The sequence below is a fragment of the Scomber japonicus genome, chromosome 6 (genome assembly GCF_027409825.1).
Source record: "Scomber japonicus isolate fScoJap1 chromosome 6, fScoJap1.pri, whole genome shotgun sequence".
In the NCBI taxonomy this organism is placed as follows: Eukaryota; Metazoa; Chordata; class Actinopteri; order Scombriformes; family Scombridae; genus Scomber; species Scomber japonicus.
In genome coordinates, this window is record NC_070583.1 from 21,045,797 (window position 1) to 21,072,348 (window position 26,552).

The 26,552-nt window shown below is 40.3% G+C and overlaps 1 protein-coding gene across 1 annotated transcript in view; it reads left to right on the forward strand.

Annotated features, from left to right (window-relative positions):
* The window catches only part of LOC128360113 (protocadherin-16-like), a 73,708-nt gene that overhangs the window by 33,096 nt on the left and 14,060 nt on the right, over positions 1 to 26,552 (forward strand). Inside the window, exons 2-7 of the mRNA XM_053320443.1 lie at positions 22,138 to 22,326; positions 23,021 to 23,252; positions 23,422 to 23,658; positions 24,094 to 25,122; positions 25,891 to 26,075; positions 26,169 to 26,265. Coding sequence (XP_053176418.1) covers positions 22,138 to 22,326; positions 23,021 to 23,252; positions 23,422 to 23,658; positions 24,094 to 25,122; positions 25,891 to 26,075; positions 26,169 to 26,265 — 1,969 coding nt within the window. The remainder of the gene's footprint in view (positions 1 to 22,137; positions 22,327 to 23,020; positions 23,253 to 23,421; positions 23,659 to 24,093; positions 25,123 to 25,890; positions 26,076 to 26,168; positions 26,266 to 26,552) is intronic.

A 26,552-nucleotide genomic window follows, 5' to 3' on the forward strand; every position in this document is an offset into this window, starting at 1 on the left:
ATCATTAGCATTTGTAATTTTAAGCCTTTTGACTGAGAAGAGAGGGTGGGTGTGAAAGAAAAGGCCTGAATTAATACTTCATTGGTGTTTTTAGTCATATAACATTTTTCGATTAGCACTGTTTGAACATGCATGCACAGAGATGGTACAGAGAGAGCAGCATCAGTCATCAACTTTAAAACTGTTCAGACCCTTGGAGATGATTAAGTCCAGAATGTGCTCACTGTTGTGTGCGGTCTCTGTCACATATTGTTTCGGTCCATAGTTATCAAGAACACAACACTGGAGTTTTTACTGGAGTTAAAGGTTGGCTCTCTGCTAATGAACAATGACATCATTCACACAACAAAGGGTGAATTTTTCTTTTCTTTTTTTTTGCTGAGCTCATTACCACATCAGTGAGCCCTATTATCAGTTTACAGATATAAAAGTGTCTATTCTTTAACACAGTGTTTTGATTACAGTTTTGTATTATATAATGACAGTTACTGAGTTTCTAATATGTTAACTACATCAGTTTGTTCTCAGTCTGTCTTGAAGTAGCTTGAAAGCCAGATCATACCACACATCTCTGATGCAAAACCTGCATGGGGGTGCAGGGGGAGCGGGTGTGTGAAGAGGCCACACACTCAGATCCACACCGCCTGCTCCATCTGCATGCTTCCTCACTGCTCTCTGTTCATTGCTAATATTCTCATTAAGGCAATTGGACGACCACCCTAACGTGTTTTCTCAGCCGGTGTGTGACATCATCGCATTTCAAATGCACCTCATAAGCACATAGTCTTCGGGTGAAGTCCGGTCTGGGAAAGCTTATAGCCACACCTCCACTCTGCTAGACATTGTCTCTGGAGTGACAGTGATCTAAGAGAACATGAATGATGAAAGCAGCAGAAAAAGTTCCAAAATATAGATTATACAATTATTTTTTCAGAACTGGATTTAAATAACTCTGTACTATCTGTTCCTTGTTAACTTCAGCATCAATTAGTAATTGAGTCCTAGGTTTTATGGCTAGATACTGTGTACCAGGTTGTACTATGTGGGGAACTTAGATTAATTTTGCCATCAAAGATTTCCTGGAATGTCCACAAATAATCCTTCCTTTTTCAAAAAAAGGGGAAAAAAAGTCAAACAAAGAAACGCATACAAAAAAATGTCAGTCTCTGGTCAGCCAAAAGGTCTTAAGTCAATTCATAATAATAAGACTGAAGACTTGAAATGTGTGAAGTGTGTTTTACAACAGTATTGTCCTGCTAAAGGCCACACAGTGAGCAGAACAAAAAAATCTAGTGAAATATCTCTAAAACGGCAGCTTTGATCTCCAAAGTGAATGTTTGGCAAATGAATAACCGTTTCCCAACAAAACTGCTTAATGGGGCTAAAGGAAAAGGCAATCACCAACCACAAGCGCTGCATGTTGGCATGGTGAAATATTGTCTACAAATGGTGCAAACAGATGCTGGTATCATTCCTCATTAATTATTGATCACCGATTGAAGTTTTTGCTCAGAGTTGATATTTTTGGGTCATCATATGTGCTGTCTCTCTTCAGATCAACATTAGAGAAAGAAAAGCTGCTGGTAAGTGGGCTTTGATCTGGGAATAGACAGATCAGATATAAAGCTTGAATTTTTCATTCCACACAGTTTTACTTTACACTAAAACTGAAAAATCTGCCTATTTTATTTTATCATGCTCCACAAAAACTTTACCCTATGCTACAGGTGGTGACTAAATCAGACTTTTACTCTACTTAATTTGATTAAGACACTGAAATGTATTGGAAAAAGAATAGCAGCAGTGTTTTTTAAATAAGTTGGATTATTCATTCCAACTTTAGTCATCCACTTGATATTCTCGGTTTGGTAGTTTCCCTTTCTGAATCTTTGCTCTCGGAAAATAGAGGTAATCCCTTTGAGGATTGGTTGATCTCCTTATCGTTTCGCTACACACAGAGCCAGTTTGCCCCCCAAAGAATCTATCATGTGACATCTGAATCTTTAACCCATCAAATGAGCTCAAAGTTTGAGAGGTCCCATGACTTGCTAATAATCCACACTCCTTATTTCCCATTGGCTTTTTTGGATTACAATATGTTTTCTTTGTGTCTTTTTTCTTTTCTGCTATTAACACTAAAACAGCTCACATAGCCTTAGGTTTCTTTATGAATGCCACAGCTAATCCCTCATTAGCCCACATTCAGGCGTTTATTGAAATGTTTGCAAGCTTTGCATGTGGTCTTGCTGGATTAGGGGATTCAATGTTTAAGTGTTGAGTTTTTTCAATGCATCTGCAATACATGCATGTAGATAGTGCCTCTTTTGGTAGCTCTTTGCAATGACCTGTACTCTATCTCAGGTTTGTTTGTTTTTTTGTTCTCCCATATGTCTCTGCCATCATGCTGATCTGTGAACACCAGAGCCCCTCACAGCAGCTGCAGTTTTAGACACTTTTGTTAGATGTTGCAACTGCTTGTAGATGAAGGGAATAGACTCTAGTGTGCTGATGTAATCTGTTAAAGGGAAGAAAAACATTGTATAGTTGTTGCTGAATGAGCCCTGGAAGGCCCCAGCCTCAGAGGAAACTGGGAAGAGGGGGTTGGAGGATTATAGTGGTTTTTTTTCTCAGACTTTGGCTTTTCTTTTCCCCATTTTTCCTTAGAGTTCACCCCCCTCCCTCCTTTTCCTCTCTTTGGAAAGGGTACTAAATTCACTCTTGGCCTCATCTTACAATGCACTCTTTTACACTTCTGGATAAGTATAAATGACAGATGTTAGTTACTGTTTGTTGTTTAATGTTTACAAAGAAAAACAAATTCTTTACAATGGAAGATCTCAGATGTTTGCTCTTGAATGTGTCTAGACATAAATCAATAGAACCGAACAGAGGACATCAACAAAAAGATTCACTTGAATGGTCAGAAAAGAACCCCAGACTGAAACTATAAGCATGCGGTCACATAATGGTTATGTATTATCTTGAGCATTGTTGGTGTTCTTTAATGTGGTTTTATTTTCCAATTCTAGTGCTTCCAATAAAGAGAAGACATCAGCAGTTTTTAAAACCATAATAGAGTTCAAACCATAATTTTGCTACCCTGCCATGTGAGCTAGATACTTTTATGAGTCTTGAGGTCCACAGTTTGAGAGAATCATGGAGGTTTTCCATCGCCACATCCCAAATTCGATGATTTCCTACTGAAAACCAAAACCAGGAAGCACAATAATGGATGGGACCAACAAAAAGCTTTAATAGCTAAGGCAGTACTCTTAAACATGTGATCTATCACAGAGATTAGCTTGAATGTTTTCATGAAGACAGTTCTGTCATAAGGCAGGGTTAATCAGCACCATAGGGGTGCCATGTGCTCCGTCTGCTCCTGCCACACATTTTGCTCTCCTACTGTTATGCTCAACTGGGTCACGTTTATCTTCTCCTTCAAGCCAACTTTGCTCTTCTACAGCTATTGAGCCCTGTTCTATTTCCATTTTAAATATATCAGTCAGTGCTGGAAACAGAGACGAACCAAATGAAAATAATGTTCCCTTTCTTAAGGCTGGTGAAAGAGTTTAATGACCCTCTTCTTTCGTGTCACACATGGAAAAACATCACTTTTCTTTTCATCTCAGGCAAAATCTGTCTCTGCTGTTTATTTTCATTGGCTTGTTTATTTAGTCAATCTTTCAGCACTTTGTCCTTTGTCTTGGCGGGCTTAGAGGTGCTCTGCCACTCGCACCGGCTCATCCACTACCCACAAAATCAGTGACCCCTGGGCAGCCTTGCTGTGTTCCTCTTGGCTCTTCTCCCATTTCACAGAGGCACCAGAAATGTAAGACACGGGTGCATGTGTCTTTCGGACAGCTTATCCTCCCCACTACAGGACATGAATCGCTTAGTAGCCCCTGTCATTAAATAACGTACACGGCTCTTTGATCTGGTCAAGGTCTGTGTCCTTCGCTATCTGCTCTACTGCTTTCATGACCTCTCTCTTATGCTTACACTGAAATATCACTATGACTGAAGTTATCTCCAAATGAGGATATGCCTCAGCTTACACTAACATGGAGCTTGAAATATACTGACAGTTTTATACCAGAAATAGAAGTACAAAGAAGCCTCTTACATGCTTAGGCCATTTTTCATGTAACAGGTGCCTGAGAGAATCTGTTCGCATTTCTGTCTCTAATATAAAGACCATATGAGGATTAATCTGCTGTCAGTTCAGGAGCAAGAGCACATGCCTTTAAGGACAACACATTTGATTATCGTTAGCTCTGCATGTGTTACAACAGACTCACGGAGAACGAAAAGGGCAAGGATGACTATTATGGAAAATGTTTTTAAACTGAAAAATTACAACTTATCAGAGAAGCTGAAAGAGAAAAGTCACATTTCCTTCCTTCACAAACCCACGTTTGCCCAAATGGAAATCTGGTTTGTGTATGAATAGTTCACCGCCTATGTGGATTGACATATTAAATTCGAGCAAAATACCAAACTGTCTCATTAAATAGCAGCAAAGTAGTGCTCCATCCAGAGAAAGTTGGGCTATTCTGCCTCTCTCTATCCTTTCACATACAAGTAGTCAGAGTGTGGCTAAGTTGGTAAACAATACTAAACAAAATGGTTTCATAGGATTTCTAGGTAATAAAAGTCAACATTTATTGCCATTTATTGTTGGCTGTTTGAAATGGTTTCCTGTCGTTCATTGCTTATTTTGTTCACCTTTCTTTTCTGAGCTTAATTTCAGAAGCGCCGACTGCACCGTACGTAACGCCCTTATCATCATCCTCTTTCTATGATTGCGTAGAATAGGAAGACAAACAGTGCCCTTTGACCATTGGTGTGTCTGTTAGGTCAGGCAGTCCTTACACCCTGTGACACATTCCACTCCTTCCAATAAATCTTTCCTAAGGAATCAAACTTTGATTTATTTCTGCCATTGTCACAGGGGTCCAGAGTCAAAGCGCTCAACAGAGAGTCACAGAGGTTAGTGCTCAGGGTCTCCCAGCAGGACATGATACATTAACCCATTCAATTCCTCTGTAATGTCCTCTAACTCTGCTTTAATGGGATAATTTGTTTAACTATTATGTGCATGTTTGAAAGACTAATATACATGGTTATAAATAATTTGGTCAACTGAACAATAGTGTTTGCTAGGCACAGAACTAATGTAGAGTAATGTGTTCTCAACAGAGTATGACCACTGAGGCCAGTCTAGAGCCAGTCTAGACCTCATTGAGGAAGGAAATACTGTTTGAATTTGGGAATATACTTAAGAGAAAGAGAATGTTCTCCGGTAGTATTCAGAAAGATATAGAGATAAAGGCCACATTGTCTGTGCCTGTTGAGCTTGGCTGCCTTTTGCAAAGGAGTGAAAAGATACTTTTGTGCTTGCACTCATGCATATGTAACACTAGATTTACACAGCAGATACTTTACTTACTTACACTATCTCAAAAATATGCTGTATTTGTGACTTAATTTGAGGTAGTCAGAGGTAGAGCACAACATCAAGAGGCAGGAAACTCCACTGAGATGGTTTATTTTCTGCAGTTGTTGGTGTTTGCACTGGTTTTTGATAAATAATCTCCAATCTAACACTATTAAAAATAATTGTATGCAATAATTGTTTGAGTTCTGTGGTAACTGGTTTGCAGTGATTTGCATACCACTATTTTATCTTCTCATTTGCATGTAAAAATGTCATGCATTCGGTCACATAAAAGTCGGTCTCAAGAATTTTTGCGGATCTGCATTATTGGTGTTGGATTAAATGAGAGAGAAGGGAGAGAGATACTGACATAAGCACAGAGAAATATTTTGGCTTCAAGTTGAAGGTATAGTATGTCTGAGGTATACACTAGAGTATGATATTCACACGAAACTGATGATGATGAAGCTGTGCTGGCAACAGAATATCTGTTCTCACAGAAAAAGGGATTTGATACTAACCATAGCACCATGACATATGTTTTACTTGAACAACATCCTACCCTAACCAAATGCACAGCAAAAGTTCACGTTGTATTTGCTGAATGTGTTTGCAGATAAGGAGATGATAGATGATGACCCATTCACCTCTTCTATGTTTATGATATATGCAGTCAATTATAACGATGAAGTTTCTCTGCTGGGTTACTGAGGCCATTTGAGCTCAGTGTAATTTGTTCAGTTTATTCTAGCATTTTCATCACTCATAAAACAAGTAGCCACAAATTGAGACAAAATGAAATGTTGAGGATGGATGGAAATGGGGTTTCAGCATAGCCAATGAAGCATTGACTTCAACATCTAAATGACAGAGTGTGAATGCGGCAGAATTGTAGCGTAACGTATTAAAGCATTAGACGAAATGTTGTCTTTTGGCTTGACTCGCTTGTTTAATAAGTGGGTTGCTGCGTGTGGTTTATTTGAAGATCATTTGCTGGTCTGAGATGCCCTATAATATCATACCTCAGAATATCAGAGCAGTCTTTAATTTCAAAGTCAGAACAACATTTACTTGGATCATGGAAAAACACAAAGGACTCCAGGGAGAAGTTAGGTGCCAATTTATCTATGATTTATATTACCCTTCCCTTTTCCTGTGCCATATTTCACTTTCCTGCCACACAGACACAGTTATTGATGAAGGCTGAAGAACCTCATATGTGGCCCTGACACACAAGTTGCATGTGGCTGGCTATCAGATGAAAGACAGGATAGATGGTCGCCAGGCCGAAGGTCACAGGGGGCAGCTGGACGTTTGGCTGACCTGCGACCCGGGACCTCACGTTAGTCAGAAGTTTCTGCTTGATTGGATTAGATTAGGTATGCTTCAAACCCCTTTCTGTGTAAATCACAGCCACACAAATGCATGAACCCTCTTGAACATGATCATGTATTGTGTGTATAGATGGGTTGAGGTCGACCCTCTCCTTAAAAATCAAGTAATACTGGAAAATTGGTCAGTTCAAGTCTCGATGTTTCTTTGCCTTTTTTTTGTTGAGTTATCAATCATATATTGTTGCACATGACAAACGACGCCGGCATTACGAAGCACAACATAAAGCTGGTATACTGCTAACTACATTAGTGAGAGAGCTGCATAAAACACACAGGAAGTATGTAGTTTTAGCTTTAATCACAGGATATGAGTCACATGGGAGAATCACAAAAAGTTTGGGAGTAATTAGTAGTCCCCCATTATAAGCATTTTAGAACATTTTTATGAAATGTGGTTTGTATAGTGTGATTTTGTCAGACACGCAAATTCCAGCAATTTGAAATAAAATAAGAGGTGAATCCAGATATGAAGTATGTTAGACAGTGGAATCAGTAATGCAAATGTGGATGTGTGAATAATGTAGGTGCTGTGAAACAAAACAAAAAAAGTCAAACAAAAGCAAAAGAAGGTGGCAAGTGGGGTGAAAAGTGATCCTATAGGAGGAACATTGAGCCCAGGTTTGGTTGCGCACTGCAATCAGGTTCCTCTGGCACCTTTAAGACAACACTGGTAAATTCACACATTAAGGCAGTACACACACACACACACACACACACACACACACACACACACACACACACACACACACACACACACACACACACACACATACCAGCAGACAAAGCAGGGGCTATCAGTAATAGTAGCATATATTTCCATTTTCAATGGCTTGGTGTTGCTATAGTGGTGGGTATCTCATTTTAGAAGGAAACCATTCCCTGTCTTTCAGTGAAAACCAGATAAACCCCTTATCAGAGTATATTTTGGCATGAGAAAGGCAATACAAGGCGTTAGGTGTGGCCTCTGTACGTCTCCAAATGCACAATTTGCTGCTCCCATATCCATATCAATCTTCTCCTTCCATTTAACTTGCACTGCAGCTTTATTAAAAATATATACATGCATTTGGGGAATCATACTTGGACATAGTCAGTTTTTTTGCAGCCAGAAGTTGGCCCCCACGCCTTCACCTAACATGCAACTCTACCTGTGTCCTTGTGTTTAGGTAACCTACAAAACACCAGCCCATTGTTGTTTTTTTGTGTGAGCACAGCTGCTCTCCATACAGACCAGCTACCAGGTATTCGCAGCTCCCCTAAAGGGCCAGTGGGCCCAGCTTTCTGTGGTTCGAATGATGTCAGTCTATTTCATTTAAACCAGGTTCTCCATCTGGCCTCACACCTTGGACCAGCTTGTGTTGGGAGACCCTACAAGGTGCTATTGCCCCAAACAAAACAGTCCCTAATAAGGTGGCAATAGATACTGGGATCTAGTCAAAGCAAATATAATGAAACGTGTCTTATATTGGGTCCTTATTTACAATAAAATGTGAAAAAATGAGCGCATAATCTAATGACATCAACAGAGCTTTTGCGAGATCTGTCAGTTGTGATCATATCAAAGGGGTCAGTTTACAAATCTAAAAAAATAGCCACGGCCAATAATAACAGTAAGTCATGGGGAAAGGTTTTGAGATATCCACCATCACACATCTGCTGCATTCAAAATGGACATTTGACTAACTCAAGAACTACATTTCTTACAAGAAACAATGTCCTGGTTAGTCATAACTTTCCACTTTTTCTCTTCTTTTTTTAAATAGATTGGTTAGAAAGGCGTTATCATCAAAATTGTGATTGTGAATTTGTTTGAATTGAATCTTAACTCTTGCTACAGTAGCACTCAAACAATTCCAACTAACACCAATTACAAATATACTTTAAAACCTTTGATTTGCTATTAGCAAGGAAGTGGAAAGCTTGTAGAATTTCATTGCTGAGCATTATTCCACCAAATGCACACTGAAGACATTCTCCTGCACAGCTGGACAAGCAATTAATACTGAAGCAAATTCCAGATCCAGACACTTGATGATAACAAACAGATCCTATGTAAGTCTTATTGCTTAGCAAAAAGTATGAAATGTAATCACTGAACAGACTCTGGCTTGTGGATAAGTGCCCCTCGGTTACGGTGTGAGGTGAATTTGAGGTGTGTACAAGTATACCATGGGCATCATCAGGGGGAAGTCCCAGCCAAAGCTCGGCTTTTGTGTTACCCAGACAGGCTTGTATCTTTCAAATAGATTAAATATGTTTTCATTCGGAATTGTGTGTGTTCCTTTTAAGAGCTTGCGTGAGTGTAGTCTTGCGGAGGACGTGTTTACTGTGGAAGTCCCTTTTGCTCTGAGAAACAACTAGTGCTCACTGACTACCTTATGTATACTTAGAAGGGCTTGTTTGAAATGAATCAGATGAAGGAGGGGACTAGACATGTATACAAGATAAAATATAATTACCCTATCACCTAAATATTTTGTTGAGAACCAAATAAATATCCTAGTGAGGAAATGAAACCCGCCTATGTCTTTAGATGCTCTAGAGAATTTGAAAAAAAAGGCTGCTCATGAATCAGAACGAACATCTCAGATAGTAAACATACAAATCACATAGCAACCAAATTGAACATGTGAAATTAGAAACTGTCTCTTAACACAACAGACTGTGTTCCAGTTTAGGAGGTGACGTAGTTTCACATGCATGTGGAAATATGGAAAATGTCATTATCACATTTTCCAGCCAGTTTGAAAACAAGATAAAAGGTGTAATGATGACAGAGGGTCAGTACCTCAATTCATCTTCATGTGACAGAGCCAGAGCTTTATGTGAAGAACAGCTGTTGTTTGTTGTTGGCAAAGAACTGTTTGGAAAGTTACAGTACATATTGTTCATGTGTCTGTTTGTGCTCATCTGTCTATCCACGCATGATTCTCTGTCTGCTCAGGATGAATGTATGTTGACTCAATTATGCGACTCAGTGAAACAAAAGAAAAAGATCTAAACAGACACTCATCTCTCCAGACCGTTTCTGTTGCCAGAGTGTGTTGTCTTTATGTGTCCGACCCACATCTGAACCAAGGATAACTTCCTTCAGGACTGGGCTTATAGTTAAACAGACATTACTGGAGACCTCATGCACGCCAGCACCCTGCCTGGGCAGTCTTCATTTGTTTGCAATGTTTATCAATCAGTGACAGGGTGTGTTTATATGTATGATTCCAGTAGGCCTTCATGACCCCAATGCACTGACTGACCCCCCACCCCAACCATACTCCCTCGCCTTACAGAAAGCGACATTAAGAGAATGACTCAGTGCTTTACCCTCAGGACTGATTACATTACTATAAGAGTAGCGCAATAAAGCTGTGGCTACAAGGTTCTTGTTTGTTGGGTTTAGAGGTGGACTGCAATTATGCCCTTCTCATCAGTAACTTGTGTAAATGTTTGCATGGATGGTGATGACAAAATTAAGGGAGTCCATTACTATGTCAGAAAACTCTTTAGGACAGGTAAGATTTGGTTAGTGATGACAGCTGCATTCATATAGTCACATCTGATCCCTCTCAAATGCATTCTGTTGACAGGATTTAAAAACGTTGTATTACTGAGCAGACACAGTTTTCTAATTGTGTTTATATCTGGTTATTTTTTTCTTAAGAACAATATATTGACCATTTCCTGAGTGGAGGAGCAGTTAAATTGTCTCCAAGCCACATTTTGGCAGGAAAGTCTGTCAACTTCATTATGATGTGGAGCAGCCACTGCCTGGAGTGAGACAATTGAGTAGTGGTATGAAGTCACTTCTTAATGCAGTCAGAAGAGAAAGCGTAAATACTGTGCTGATGATCTATTGATTTATTTACCCTTTATTTCACTGAAGTAAGTGTCTCTGTCAAGCTCTTTCAAGTAGAAACCTTAAAGACACTAGATATGCTTTGTAATATTACCACTATAACAATGTAAGACATACAGTGTGTTTAAAGGGGACCTTTTATGCTTATTACCAGCTCTATATTTTTATTATGGGACTCTACCAGAGTAATTTTGCATGATTCACAGTTCAAAGAACTCCTTTTTTATTTTGTACTGGCCTTTCATGCAGTGCCTCAGTTCAGCCTTTGTCTCTTAACAGGCAGTTTCAGCCCTTTCTGTTCTGATTAGCCAGCTTTCCAGAAGCCTGCTAAGCTGAATCATGTCATGTTAAGTTCATAATTAATGGTAGACTTTCATTGTGAAACATTTATAGAAAATTAAACATGTTCCTCACTGAACTAGCAGAAGTTTGTCAGCAGCACTAAAAACTGGTCAACACAACAACATGTGGGAGATATTTGGAGTTGTTTGTTGAGCAGATCAGTTAGTAATAATGCAGGGAAGAATAGCACAAGCAAAAACATCCGTAGTGAGATGTTTGATGAGGAGCTGCAGGCGGCAAGCACACCTCCAACAGGTAAACAGTTTATTTTACTTTACCTGCTGTGTAATGGAAAAAACAATCACAGAGTGCCAGCTCAACTCGAGTCATAGCTTGGCGTGACTACCCCCCCAAAAAATGAAAAAACATGCACTTTGCGTGGAACAGATGACCATATAAAGAAATTTGGGCTGAAAATAGAAAACTACTCTCTACTTCCCAAACTTAATATTTTAATTACTGTTTTTTAGCAGGCTGAAATGAATGACTGTATAACTGTCAATAAACAACCTTAATACAGGGTCTCTACTCAAAAAACAACCACTGGAAGATGTCAGTGTTTTCTGCAAGCTGCCTTTTGTACAACGTTTTTCCCTTTTCTTGCCTTCTGAAAGATGAAGGATATTGAGACGTGAAGTTTTGGTATTTCTTTAGGGCCAGACTGGTTGCTTTACAGTAAGAGTTGCAGAGCTTTGGAGTAGTGAAATCCCTGCCACACCACAAATCTGGCTCCCTCTGCTGCACTAACAAACTCGACCAATCCATCCCAGTCATATTCTAACTGCTCATCTCAGCAGCGCCTCAGGCACAAAACTGGAAATGCACAGTTGCAACAAAGAGTATACTCTGCTTTTGTATTTGTGGCTACATGTCTGTATGCCCATATGTCTCGCATAGTTCGCATCTGTATGTGATTGTGTGTGGAGGAGAATTCTTAATGCATATTTAAATCCTCCTTGAAAAGATATTCACACAGAGCAGAACAATCTGTTTTATGATCGGCCAAGCTATCAGTGCAGACAACACTATTTAAATCTGATGTCTCCAGTGTGTTATTTATTATTGCCAATTATGTGCTGCTTTGAGTTGACCACTGAATGATAAAATTAGCATGTGGTTTCATGCTATCTGCGTTGAATGTCTCTATTGGAGAATATGAATCTATGTCTACGATGAACAGTTTTCTGTCTCCAGAGGATTTGAGTAACTCTGCTGGATCTGTAGTGATTAATGCAGTGTTCTTTGTCGCCAACAAATTTAACAAAATACAGCCATGTTATAAGACTGTAGCAGTACAGTACACGACAAGCTCCAACACTGCTTGCTCTCTGTCCACCTCATCAAACAGAATCTTGGATCTCTGGGAACCAGGGTCCTATCTGGCTCTGCAACCGCATCTGCACTGTGTTTGTGCATGCCATGCTCAGTGGGCATTCTCCCACCCACTGCAAGCAGCTGCAGCACTAGCCTAGCCCACATCAGTGCTCCTGCACCCCCACACACTGTGTATGGTTCATATTAGCTCCCCTCCCACCTAACAAGACCCTGGGATCCACCGCCTGGCTTGCCTCAGCAGACCAGAGCTCAGCCCAGCTTTTGGATGGCTGTGAAGAGAATGACTGAATGAAACAGAGCTGAGTTAGAGCCTGGTAGAGGTTTTTTGTGACTGGATCTACCCAGCAAGCGTTTAGTATGAGTTCACCTCCCACACTGGACACTGGGCAGGCCTCAGAGGCGCTACTAGTGATTTTGTGGGTGTTTGCATTAATTTGACATTACTTAAGAGGTGTGCTGTGACCCTCAACAGCGTGCATGTCAATATCATGTCAGATTTCAATATGCTGAACGTGACCCTGCTCTCTTCTATTTCTTTCACACAGAAAACATATCCACATAAACACACACCCCTACTTTAACACACACATGCTATACTTGGAAAATCTTAACCAAAACTCTTGCCTTTTTCATTTGTTTGCTCGTTTATCATTCTTGTTATTGTTGCTACTGTTTTGCCTTCCCTTTTCTCTCTTTTCATTTCAGTTTGTTTGCAGTTTTCCCTGTTGTCTTGTGCTCTGTCATATGTTGCTTTTCATATTTCATATTTTATTGCACTATAAACCAATAAATAAATAAAAAAAGTTTGAACATGCTGAATTTATACTTCAATACAGCACATCTGCATACATTATTGCTGTTGAAATTAACATTTTCAATGAAGAATTGTGTGTTCCTGATATAAAAGTCAAGTGTGTTTATTTTCAATTTAACTAAGAGTTTTATTACTTCCATGAGGTTGATCAAAATAATATCTCAACTGGCAGCTGATGGCAAACAATTTGTACACTTATAAAATTCAGGTAAAACACATGCTCCTCCAACATTCATTCAAAATTATTCGTCTTTGCAAACAACTCAAACCATTTTCTCTTTGTTTTCTTTCCACTGGCCTAACTTCATCAGCATGTGTAAGAAAATAACTGCAGGTTTGTCTCTCCCATTTGACCTTTGGAAAATAAACAGGCTAATGTCTTGAGCAGGAGCCTCTCAGATGGGTTACTGAGCTTCCTCTGTCCTTCCAGGTGGCCAGGGGTTAATGCCACACACACCAGTATGCTAACACTTCCAGTGGAGTTTTTGTCATATTTATTTTTCTACCCAAAGTAAAACCTTCCTTGAGAATTATCCCTGATAGTGTGTGTAAAGGGTTTGTCAGTGGTGGCAAATGCTGCACATTATGGTAAAGTCCTCCCCAGCTGTGAGCCTATACACCAAGGTCAGACGTGTCTGCTGTGCAAGCATTTCCCAGGAACCCATGTTAGCCTTTCCACCTATGTGAGTTTCATAATTAAATGGCTTTTTTAAAAAAAAAAGATTTTGGCCTTCTACAGGACATTTTAGGTAAGAGCTACAAATCAAAGCCTCTCAGTTTATCTGTAGGGGTCATGGCTCATATCAAACACTGACTAGATTAGTACACACAAGAGGGCTTATAAAAACACCTTAAAGTTGTTTTCAAGGTGTTTGTACATTCCTTCTTGGAGACGTAGGACATGCTTATTGACAGAGTAATACTATAGATGGAATAATATAGCTACATACTGGCCTTTTGTCATCATTATTGTAATAATTTGTACTTGATGCAGGTAATTTGAAAGCTGACAAAATAGAATTGCATGTCTGGTCTTGAATGTAATTTCCACTCCATTCTTGCTTTATTAGCTCTATTCTTTTTCTATAGCTGCACAATATCACCCCTTTCTGCTCATTTCTCCTTTTCTGAAGCCCCATTCTCCTTAAATGGTTTGAAGCTTAATCACTTCCAGATGCAAGGTGTAGATGAAAGACAGACACTTCAGTTTTAGAAGAAAGTCTAATGAATGTTTTTTTTTTTTTTAAATGCAGTCAACCTAACATCTAACACCTGAAGTTTGTCCCAACTTTTAAATCGTAAATTACAAAGAATGCTTGCATATGTTTATGCTGACTTAAGACTTTAAAAAAACATGTGGTGTTTTGGTGTTCAGAAACACCTTGAGGCAAGCCTGAACTTAACTTAAAACTGAAGATTTTTTTTTTTACTGTGATGACTCCACATTTCTTTTTATTTGCATTACAGATCCACAAATTCTTGTTTACTGCAGGTTCATTATGACAAAATTATGATAATGAATGCTAAGCCATGACTGGATGGGAGACTGTACACCACTCAATCCTGTGCTGGATACCTTAACTGACTTAATAAGTGGAATTCTTGACATTAGTAGTCAACAGAAGTGTATTTGTTTGGGGGCAGTAGCAGTAGTTTTTTATTTGAAAGTTTTTCTTCTTTTCCTTCAGAAAGTTATTTTACGAATGTAAAATGACTAATATTGTTATTTTTAAATCAAGAACTATAATGTGACTTTCTTGCCAAATTTTCAATCCATTATAATGGTCATTTATGTAATCTGAAAAGATGAAAATGTAAATTACAATGTAGTTCTTTCCTGACATGAAAGACTATTAGCATTTTGGTTTGATGTTCTTAAATTGCATGTTATATCACATTTAGTTCATGAACACACTGACCTTCTACCCACTTCAAGCATAGAAACTCTGTCATGATGTTTTGACTCGCTTTTTTCCAGCAGTGTAGTAGTTATGGTGAGTGATGTATGGGAGGAAGGGAAAGAGACAGAAACCTTATCCTGTCCTGTGTCTGCACTCTAGCGTTGAGTGTCATTATATCCCTGTCTGCTATATTACCTCCCCTCTGTTCTTCTGCCAGATATGTGGACCTTACACCATGCTAACCTGCTGCCCTTAACTCAGGTCCTCCACATTTATGTCAGTGTACTACACGGAGTAAGATGAAAAGCTGCAGTTCATGGAGCCATTGTTGATTTAGAAATCTATACTTCTTTGTCTCCTCATGTCAGAAAGTAGTTTCTTTTATGCCTTAAAAGAGCTGAGACAATACGATTCAAGGAAACTGGGACAGCTGGACTTGCTGGGGACATAAGCTTGGCAAAATGTTGCTTTTCTCCTACAGATCGAACAAAGGTCTCTCAGTTTTTCCAAAAACAGCCAAGTATTACTTAGACAAGGCAACTAAATTATGTCAAGATCATATGATTTTGGAAAATTTCCTGTAAATTCTTATCTGTTGTCATTTATCCTTCAGCACATGTGTAATTGTCTTTTTTGTTTTAGGGTTAGGAGTTATGTTGGGGTTGTTCTTGTCTGGGCAAATCATTAACCCAACAAAGACAGTTGGAACTCATTTCAGTAAAAGGACAGTTCTGGATGATATGATTTGGCAAGTGGCACATAACGGTATATTTTTGCAGAAATCAGTGTGATTAAGATGGTTACTAACCTTGACAGTTATACAGTGTTTCACAGGGATACCCCAATACAGCAGATGTATTTTAATGGACATCTGGATAGAGAAAGTACTTGACAAATCTGGAATAGATTGTTCCTGTGAAGTCATGCAGCGACACTGAGGGAGGTTTTGTGATTTTGAATACAACTCTACATAGCTGTTTGCTCTGTAATTATAAAGAAGAGGTGACTGTGCCAATGTCAGTTTAATGTTGCTGAGGCTTTTGCAAAAAGAAATGCGAAGGATAATTGAGAGCTGATGGAGAATGTTCGCTCAAAAGACTATTGCTTGATTTACCATATTTGAGTGTTTCCTGATATTTTGTGGCCCGCACACAAAGATTTGGGCCCAGCCAAAGTTGTCCTTTTGCCCGCAAGCAGTGAGGTTTAAGCATGGAGATGTTTTGTCTTCGGTCCATCCATATGCATATTGTCCAGACCAGTATAACTTGATGCTGTTTGCACATTGTCATTAAATTTGGTACAGTTATTCATGGCTCCCAGAGGAGGATTTTTAATAGTTTCAATGACCCTCATGAGGTTTTGTCTAGTGCTTCCTTTAGGTCAAGTCTCTGCGTTTTCCGAGATCGATCCATCATAAGGTGTCTCAAATACTGATGTCTGGATTTCCATAAAATTCTCTGTGGATATTGATGGCTTCAAAATGTTGAACCAAATGTCTTGTTTGGCTCGTGACTTTTCTCGCAGCAGCACCATGAAGTCAACATTTCCATTTGTATTGCCAACTAAATACTGAGACAATGATATGACATGCTATCAGGTGCTTCCGCTTAACATTGGAAAGGCTTTGCTTGACTTTATCTCTGCTTGCTGTTTCAGATATGTTCAAGTTTGTTTTTCAAAGTTTATTAAACCATCAAACTCAGCAATTGGATGTTTAGCATTTCCTTTTAATAAATGGAACAGAACCAGAGGATTTTTTTCTATCTAATGAGCAGTTGTTTTTAATTACCAGAGATTTTTGAAAAACAAGGGATACCACACCCTGTTAAAAAACAAACTTATTTTCAAGACCAGATCATGTTCATAGCCATGGCAAAGGGTTCCTGGGATATTAAAGCATGCCAGAAAGACATACATAGTCTTTCAGGCAGGTAATAGTGCCTCAGGTCGACTGCTGTATCTGGACCTACTCTGTATGCACATGAAGACTAGCTGAGGTGATCCTTGAAGGTCTTTCATACGCTTTCAGCTGGAGAGACATTTGAAATTTAATCACTTTTATCACAGATACACTACACATACAAAGCTAGACCACTATGCAGTGAAGATGTCCACTTTTTGTCTCCTCAGTAACCCCCAAATCTTTCACATGTGGTTGGTCGGAATCCAGACAATATTGTCTGTGCAGCAAATGTTTTTTGTTTTGATCTGTTCGTCAACATTGTGTGGGCTTCTTCCTTCCACCGGGCCGGTGCGGTCTCTGTCTGGGGCTTTAGTGTGGTGGTGGACATGTCACAAAGTCCCCCATCTCCATATCTGCTACTTTAGCTAGTAGTGAAAGAAGCCTTTAGGAGGTCTCCGCCTCTCTCTCCTCATCCCTGCTCTCTTCAGAAGTGATGCCAGGACAATGTAAGGAGAGGAGTGTGCAATGCTTCACACCAGCTGTGAAAGCTCAAAGCAATTCTCGGTCCAGATTTTTGCGACTCGCCCACTCATTTGATTTCTTTGAGCCTACGCTTTCCTCTTTGCCTTTACTGTCTTTTAATGATCTCCATGTCACTCCATCAATCTATCACATGTTGCCTCTAATTGCCCCTGTGGGAGTCCTGCTATTACAGGCTTAATTGGTCATGTCTGTGAATCTGTCATTAAAATTATGTTTGATATTTCTTATTTGATATTATTGAATTCATATCTGGAAAGCAAATGTGACTGGCCTTGATATTGCTGTAGCTTATATTTCTGATAAGACTGACATTAATTTGGTACATTACTGCAGTTTAAGCTACCTATCATAAGGGCGACTGCTAAAATCTAGGAGATGGAATATCAAACTCCCTCACCCTTGTTCTCCATTCTCATCTTTATTCTCCACTTTTCAGTAACCAAAGTCCTCTTTCTTCTAGATCCTTAGGAATGGAAACTTAAACCTCCACACCTATCTCTGCTATTTAAAAACATTTCAGCTGCATGACCAACTGGCCAATGTGTCAAATACTATAGCTTTAACAGTTGTCCCCAACTAAGATAAAAGCAGGCTCAGTCATAAATCTGAGCTAAAGAGTTTTAGAGATGTCATCCAGTATTTTTCTGAACATTTCTTTATGTCACAAAGTTGCAGAGTTGTGCTTCGAGCCACAGTCACAGTAGCCTCTGCTGCATACTCATCTGTGTTTGGTTTGTTTGCAAAGAGTTCCCAGTGACTACAGAGAAGATTCTGATGTAATCAGACTTGAGAATTAACTTGGTCTCGGTCTTTTGCTCCACTGGCATCACAAAACTGTGTTGAGCAATGATTTGGTCCCTCATGTTTGTAGGTTTGTGTCTTTGCTTACGCATCTAAGGTATACTCAAAGGACATGCTCATTCAAAATTTGATTGATGTGTGTGATAATTTCCCAGTTGGCAAACATTTACATATGCACTCCGTCATTTGTGGCCTATTTGGATTGGCAGAGTTGTGGTCCTGATTGGCTGGTTTCACTGAGGACTACGTGAGACAGATTTGTTTGACTGGGCACTGTAAAATGTGGGGAGCGTGATTAAAAACTACATCACCTTCATTTCACCCCATGCTGGCCTCAATTGGTTTCGGTTCTGCATCATTCATTTACTCACAGGTTTTTGCAATAGTTCTTTCCACAGTCGGATTTTTTTGCATGGCTGCTCAATGAAGATGGAGAGAGGAGTAGTAGCCTGGGCAAATAAGGTCACGCTGACATACGTTTGCATTATCCACAAAAATCTAAGAACAAGAACTAAAAGCCACAGTGGTTAATCATATATGTGAATTCTAATTGGCCTTTTGGGAAAATCAACACTAAAAATAGAAACCCCCCGAATACTGGCTTTTCCAGGCCTGGCTCTCCCTCAGACCACAGAGTGAGGACATTAGATGGGCCAGAACTCTTTGGCGCATCCAAAAGCCTCAGGCTCATTATTCCATTTGAACATATTATACATAAACATACAAAGACATGTTCCCTCTTGTGAATCTGGTTGTCTTGATTGGACAGTCAGTCAGTCAGGAAGTCTCCTCTGGAAGGCTCCTAGAATCTGATGGGAGAGCCACAAAGTGCCCCAGTTATCTTTGGAGTCTCCCAGCTTGTTTTACTAAGGACTCGGCCAAACGTTGCCTTTCTCCTGCTGATAAGACAGCTCCCATCATGCCTCACTCACATACACGGAGTGCAGGGAGAATACTGCTGGCTGTTACTGATGATCTAAGATTACTCCTGCTTTTGAACTTTTAATCCAATAAAAATAGAGTTTGCGTAATACCTATACATTTCAGCAGAAAAGTAAAAAGTCTGTGGGAAACAGAAAGAAAGGCCCCTCGTATCCATGTCAAGATGGATACGACAAAGTGGTGAGTGGTATTTTTCTTCCTCCTACGGGGCAGAGAATTCCTACTTATTACTGGCACATCTTAAATGACTTTCTTGGTAGCAATTATTTCCTTTTCCTCCACATCTACAGTATGCCCATTTAGAGGACTTACCACATGTAAGTACAAATGTAGACTTTGTTAAAAAATAATTTAAAATGAAGATAAAACAAAGAACATTTGAGAGGGAAATAAACAAGCGCATAAGTGTGTAGTGAAAAATAAATGAATAAATAAATAAATAAATGATGAATGACTGCATTATGCAACATCCCAAGGAAGCTTCAGTCCTTATTCAAGCTTTTGTGAGAATCTTGTTCCATGTTTTTGTGATGAACACTTGCTCTATTATTGATTTATTCTAATTTATTAGCAGTTTTTGATGTCAGAGGCCACATAGTATTAGGTTATCCTGCCTGGCCTCATATGTCTTTTATAAGGCAAATTCTAATCTGCTGGACAGACAAGCCTCTACCGATATGCTGCTATTAACCTATCAATAAGAGTGGAATTGAATTCTCAGTCTCTATAGATTCCAAGTAGACTGATTGCCTCAGGCGTTCTACTTACAGTGATTAGGATTTATGCAAATATGATGGTGCGGTTTATTGTCTAACATTACACCCCCCCCCAAAAAAAGTCATACACTTAAATCATGGAACATAGTGTACAAATGTCCTCACCTCTTTATGCAGAACTTGGAGGACCGGGAGAAGTATAATTATTCAAGCACTGGATCCTCATGTAAATTGATTTCATGGCATACACATCACTCAGTCCCCTGTCTCTGCAGAACTTGTTTAGGATAATAAGAAAGCTCAGTGCTGCACTCTGTGCTGCTAACCCTTTTCTCAAGTCTCAAGAAACTTTTTAAACTCACACAGAACCTTCAACCTAACGTGCTTTTGCTCTGAATTCACCAACTGACTTTTTATTATAAATGCATACAGTGAAAAAGCTCCAACTCCCACCTCACCAAAAGTTTCTTTTTTCTCTCTCTTTTCTGTCTTTTTTCATCTTTTTCCTTTCATTTTTCAAGTTTTCATATCATAAATATAAATGTAGGCTATGAACATGTGGGTGTACCTTGAAAAAAAAAACGTTTTTATGGATGGTTGTGGCTAAAATGGAAAGTAACATGGAGTCTTCTCAAATAGCTCAATGCCTGCCACGAATTGGTCAGTCACAAGCGAGGAAATATATTCTTACAGATCTTTTGGGAAATGCTTACTTGTGCATATCTGCCTGCTTTTGTAAAGTTTTTTTTTCACAAGACCAAGGTATTCATGCTTAAGTGCTCCTTAAACTCTCCCTCCAGCTGACACTCATCACACAACAAAAGAGAAAACATGCATTTAAAGCTGTGGGGTTGTTATAAATAACTTGTCCCCCTGCAAAATGATAAAATATTACAGTAAGCTTCAGCCTCAGTGCGTTAAAAGATGGAGTAGTTTTCTTGTATTGCTCTTGGTTTCCCCTTTCCTCATGTGGTTTATTATTCTTCTCTTTGGCTTGCGTCTCTGCCAGCTTTACAACTCCCTCACTCCTACACACTACTCACCCACTGTTAGGAGTTACAGTCAGGAGTGTGGGGCATGCTTTCTGCTGAGTCCCCCGTCTGCCATCTGCTCATGCAGGAGATGGAGCCTGAATTACAGCAGCATCGCCTCGAATGAATGATTTCCATCTACTCTCACTCATACCAATGCCATCTTTAAAAAAGTCTGGTTTTGATGATAAGCATGGCTTGCCTTATTTTTCTTGGCAATGTTCCTGATGACTACTCCACTTTATGCACAGAGGAGGCTTCCTTTTGCTGTATGTTGGAGCTCCAGAGCAGGATTCAAGCTTCTATTTTATTGCAATTAGTGTTTTCCTAAAAAGATCCATTTATAAAAGATGGAAGGAAGAAGAATTCTAATCAACTTCTGAGGTTTAACCCTACTGTAATCTCTCTCGCAAGCTGCGATCCAGAGCCAACACTTGCAAACAATTACACTGTTGGTACCCAGGGGCCCGATCTGATTGGTCTGTTTGCCTTACGCTGTCTTGGGAGATCCTGTAGTAATTGAGTCGGCTCCCTGGCTGATGGCTCGTGAGCTGCTTTTATAACTACAGCGGTTCCAGCCCTCTGTAGTTGTGCGGCATTATTAAAACCAGACCGCAAGCGGGACATTACTTTAGGGTATAATGCGCTGTACTGAAGCATAATGTGTGGTATCCCACTGTTCCCCAGCCGTCCCTGTCACTTTCCTGTGCAGACAGACGCCACTCCTGAAGCAGGCAGTTTTCCCTGCTGGCAGCCCTCCTAGAGCCTGTAGAAGTCATCCTCTGTCCCGCCACCCCCCCCTTCATTCCCTCAGCCCCTTTCTGCCAAAGGGCCTGTTTGGCTCATGCGCTGGCTCAGATAAACAACAAAGAACGTGTCCAAAGATGCTTTCAGAAGGCACCTGGTATGGTGCTCTTGTTTTAGTTTGTGGATTGCCATCATTATTACATCTCTCTAATAGAATTTTGATTTGATCTATTGTGGCTTTAGAGTGATATCATTAATGAGTATGGAAACTGTTGCATTTATCCAGTCAGATATTTCCTGTCAAATGTAATAAATTCTAATTTTAATGCACAATGTTGGAATTATTTAACCAAAAGCATGTTTTCTTCTCTGTAGGTCACTGCGACAGATGCGGACGGTGGCTCTTTTGGCTCCATTACCTACTCCCTGGGCTCTGGCATTAACAGCGCTGTTCCCTCTCAGTTCACCATTGGCAAGGAGACTGGACAGATTTGCACTAGTACTGTACTAGACAGAGATCAAGGGCTGGCCAGCTACGACTTCACTGTTACTGCAGTGGATGGGGTGAGCCACCACATTTTGAAATCATGCTTAATATGAATCCATTGAGCCACATAGTAATCCTATAAACACAGCAGCCGTGCTTTTCATACAGACAGGAGAGCAAAGACATGGCCAACTGTGCAGAAAAACTTTGATTTGAGCCAAGTAAAAATTGCTCTCCATGGCAGTCTTACTCAAAAGTTAGTATAGCATCCTGTTCACTTCATGCCAAATAATACTTAAAAAATAAAAGGTTCAAAATGAAAGAAAATTACTGCAGCCATGTTAAAGCAATCAGATGGAGAAATGCTTCAACTGTCAGGCAGTAATATTTTAACAAGTTGGACTGCCGCCTCCTGCGTTTTTGCCACCTGGTCCAAATGAAAAGCCTGCACTGTATTCTGTGCAAATGAAAAGCCTATGAAACAGATTGTTCGGCTGCGGCGAGCCCTCTCACCCTTCACGGGTCATGACATATTGCTCTTTCCCGGGGGAAACTATCAATCTGTATCCCCGCGCAAAACTGTTGGGACTATATTTTAGAGGCCATGCAATTTTAACAGAGTTTACTGCTAGTCTTTACTTGCGCCATTAATGTGGTCTACTTGCACCATTAATGTGGACCAAATCCTGCTTCAGGTGTGTTTTTTCCGTTTCATGATTTAATGTATGTGGAGGTATAATATAACAAAAGAGCTTTGTGTTTCTTTGACAGGGTGGACTGAGCTCAGTAACCTATGTGAAGGTGGATCTGGTCGACATTAATGATAACAGACCTGCTTTTTACCCAGTGAGCTATGCTGTCAGTTTGAGCACGCAGAGCGCGCCTGGGACGTCTGTTGTCAGAGTGACGGCCTATGACCCAGACTCAGACGAGAATGGCAGAATAACATACAAAACTATACCCGGAGGGGCCTCCCCTTACTTCACTCTCAACAAAGACACTGGTTGGTATATGTATTTATCCTGTTTTCCCATATGCATATCTGTATTTTCAAGATTTCAAAATACAAATATGTGGTGAATTACTTTATATGTTATTATCACATCATTGACTTGTCTGCTGTGTGATGTAAACAGCCTTTATGAATCTGATCTGCAATATTTTTTTTGTAGGTGTCATTTCCCTGTCTCGCTCTGTGTACGGGAAGGCCAACTCTGTCATACCCATGGTGATCTCTGCTCAGGATGGTGGAGGTCTGGTTGCTCTTGTTAATGCCAGGGTGAACATTAGTGTGGTGGCAGGTTTGGTAGCACCACCAGTGTTTGAACAGAATCAGTACTACTTCACTGTTTTAGAGGACGTCCTGCAGGGGACAGTCATAGGCATCGTCCAGGCCAGCATTAAGACAGGTAGGGTCCACAAACCATGTCCTTTGTTGTCTGTTACTCACTCAATCGCTTGCTTGCTCGCTCACTCGCTCACTCACTCACTCACTCACTCACTCACTCACTCACTCACTCACTCACTCACTCACTCACAAACACCCACATTGGAGTCGTATAGCCTATGCAGTTCAGTATATATTCATCAATCACACTGGATCATGCAGAAAATAGTTTTTTTTTAATTTTAGCTCTCTGTACCACTTGTACAAATAGGCATTGGGCCACTATACACACCTGACTCTAAAATCACATCAATCAAATATTTCAATATTGTGTATTATGTTCTTTTTTAGAGCTCTATTACATTTTTGTAGTATACTGTTACTTAAATGCTTTTACCTCAGCCTCCTGGGCCATGGTGACATGCCTCTGGTTTTTATCATGTTTTTCTCCCTCCAGACACCTCTAAAGATATCTCCTACACCATCAGTTCTGGGGACCCTGCAGGATACTTTACAGTGGATCCTGACACTGGGGCCCTGAGGACCAGTCTGTCTTTGGATCATGAAGCCCAGTCAGCTCTTGATTTGGAGGTGCAGGCCCGCAGTGGCAACCCCCCTGCCTTTGGCCAAACCCGTGTGCACATCACCATCGCAGACGTCAATGATAATCCGCCTGTTTTCCTGCCCTCATCCTCGGAGTCCCTGCTGCTGCCAGAGCATACAGAAATGGGTACTGTTGTGTATCGTGTTCAAGCTGAGGACAAAGACTCTGGAGCCAATGGACAACTCACCTTTGACCTGTCTGCACCAAGTGGGATACAGAGGATCTTTAGCATAGAGCGCAGCACTGGAGAGATACGATTGGTGGGCAGCCTCAACTATGAGAGTGCACCCCGTTACGATATCCAAGTCATTGCCAAGGATAGTGGAGTGCCCCAGTTTAGCGCCACCTTCATGCTTGTGGTTCATGTCCAGGCAGAGAATGACCAGGGACCTGTGTTCGATACCCTCACCTACCGTGTAGAACTAAAAGAAGGCACTCCAATAAATACACGCTTCCTGCAAGTCAGGGCTCTGAACAGAGAAACACCTGGCATAGGTCACTTCAGTCCCCTGGCGTATCACCTGCGTCCTGATGGAGATGCTGCTGGGTTTGGCATTGCTGCAGACAGTGGCTGGCTGTTTGTGAAAAGTGCCCTAGACAGAGAAGTCAAGGACATGTATCTTCTTACAGTACTGGCCAGTGCTGGTCATGGACAGTGGAAGAAGACGGGCAGTGCCACAGTGCGGATATCTGTGACTGATGAGAATGACAACTCTCCTCGGCTCCCACAGGAGAGGGTCTTCATGGCTGTGAGAGAAAACCTGCCAGTGGGTACAGGCTTCGGTCATGTGTCAGCCACAGACCGAGACAGTGGTCCCAACGGACGCCTCAGCTACCGCTTGCTGCATCCTGACCGCAATTTCCAGATAAACTCCCACACAGGTTAGTTGAGGATGTGATGTACTAAGATTACTCACAGCAACGATACCTGGTATTTTGTATATGTTAGGTTTTCGAAAAGTAAGGCTATTGATATTATTTGTTGAATGTTGGTTGTTTTCTCAGCTCCATTTGATACTGGAACATACCTAACCAACCAAAATTGAAATGCTCACCTTTATTTATATTTTCTTTCTGTAGATTGAGCTAAAACTAAACTGAAATATCTGAACTCAACTTCCTTTTCTACATGAACTAAAAGTCGGATCTTGGTTTTCTTCAATATAAAAAGCTATAATGACTCAATGTGAAACATTTTTCATCCTACAGTATGTCATGGAAAATATAGTATTCCAGTATAAGTATTTAGGAAAAAAAAGATTATTAGTCAATTTACAGTCATCTGTAAAAGATGGGAGATTATGGTTGCTCAGGTCAGGTGATGGTGACAGCAACATTAGCGTCGTACTGAGCTCTAATTGGCCTGCTGAGCCCGTTAATCTGTGGGTTGAAACTGACACTCTGATTTGTGATCATTTTCTGGCTGAGTTGTGAGTCTCTACAGCATCTGCCAAGATTACAAAACTTCTGTATTTGTGTATGTGAGAGTGTGTGTGCACATGCACCCGTACATCTGTACACAGTGCATGTCTATTACTTGTGTGTCACTGATCAAAGCCTGCTGGCTCTCATGTCTCTCATCATTATTCCGGTGCTCTGGATTAGTGTCTTTGCATAAAACCCTTCTCATACAGCCCGTTCTCTCCCTAGGTGAGATCAGTACAAGGACAACTCTGGATAGAGAGCAGCAGTCTAGTTACCAGCTGGTGGTTGTGGTACAAGACGGAGGTTCGCCCCCTCGCAGCGCTACAGGCACAGCCTTTGTTACTGTCCTGGATGACAACGACAATGACCCTTCTATCCTTACCCAGTCGGGAAAAAACTTAATCATAAAGGTGATGCCACAAGACCAGAGACACAGACATGCAGAGAATTACAAGCCTTTGATGTGTTTAGTGACATCTATTTGTATTCTTTTTTGCACATAGGTGTCAGAAGGACAGTCCTCTGGGGTTCTACTGGGCACACTGCAAGCCAAAGATCCTGACGAAGGAGAGAACGGCACCATATTCTACTCATTGTCAGGTACAGTACCTACAAGAAAAACAGCAAAGTGCTTGTCTGTGCAAATTAATTATTGAAAGATAAGTATTTGTATATGAATGTGATACATACTTATACATGATGAGGTGTCTTGATATATGAAAATAATGGACGAGGCAAAGAGTGTATCAGGACACCTTTAATAGCCATCTGCAGAAGTAGCGTTTTTAAAATGTATTTTAGCCTATACTTTGTTGTATTAGTGTGAAGATAAACTGTGAAAAGTAATATATCTTTAAGTCTCAAAATGGCTTTGATTTATTGCTAAC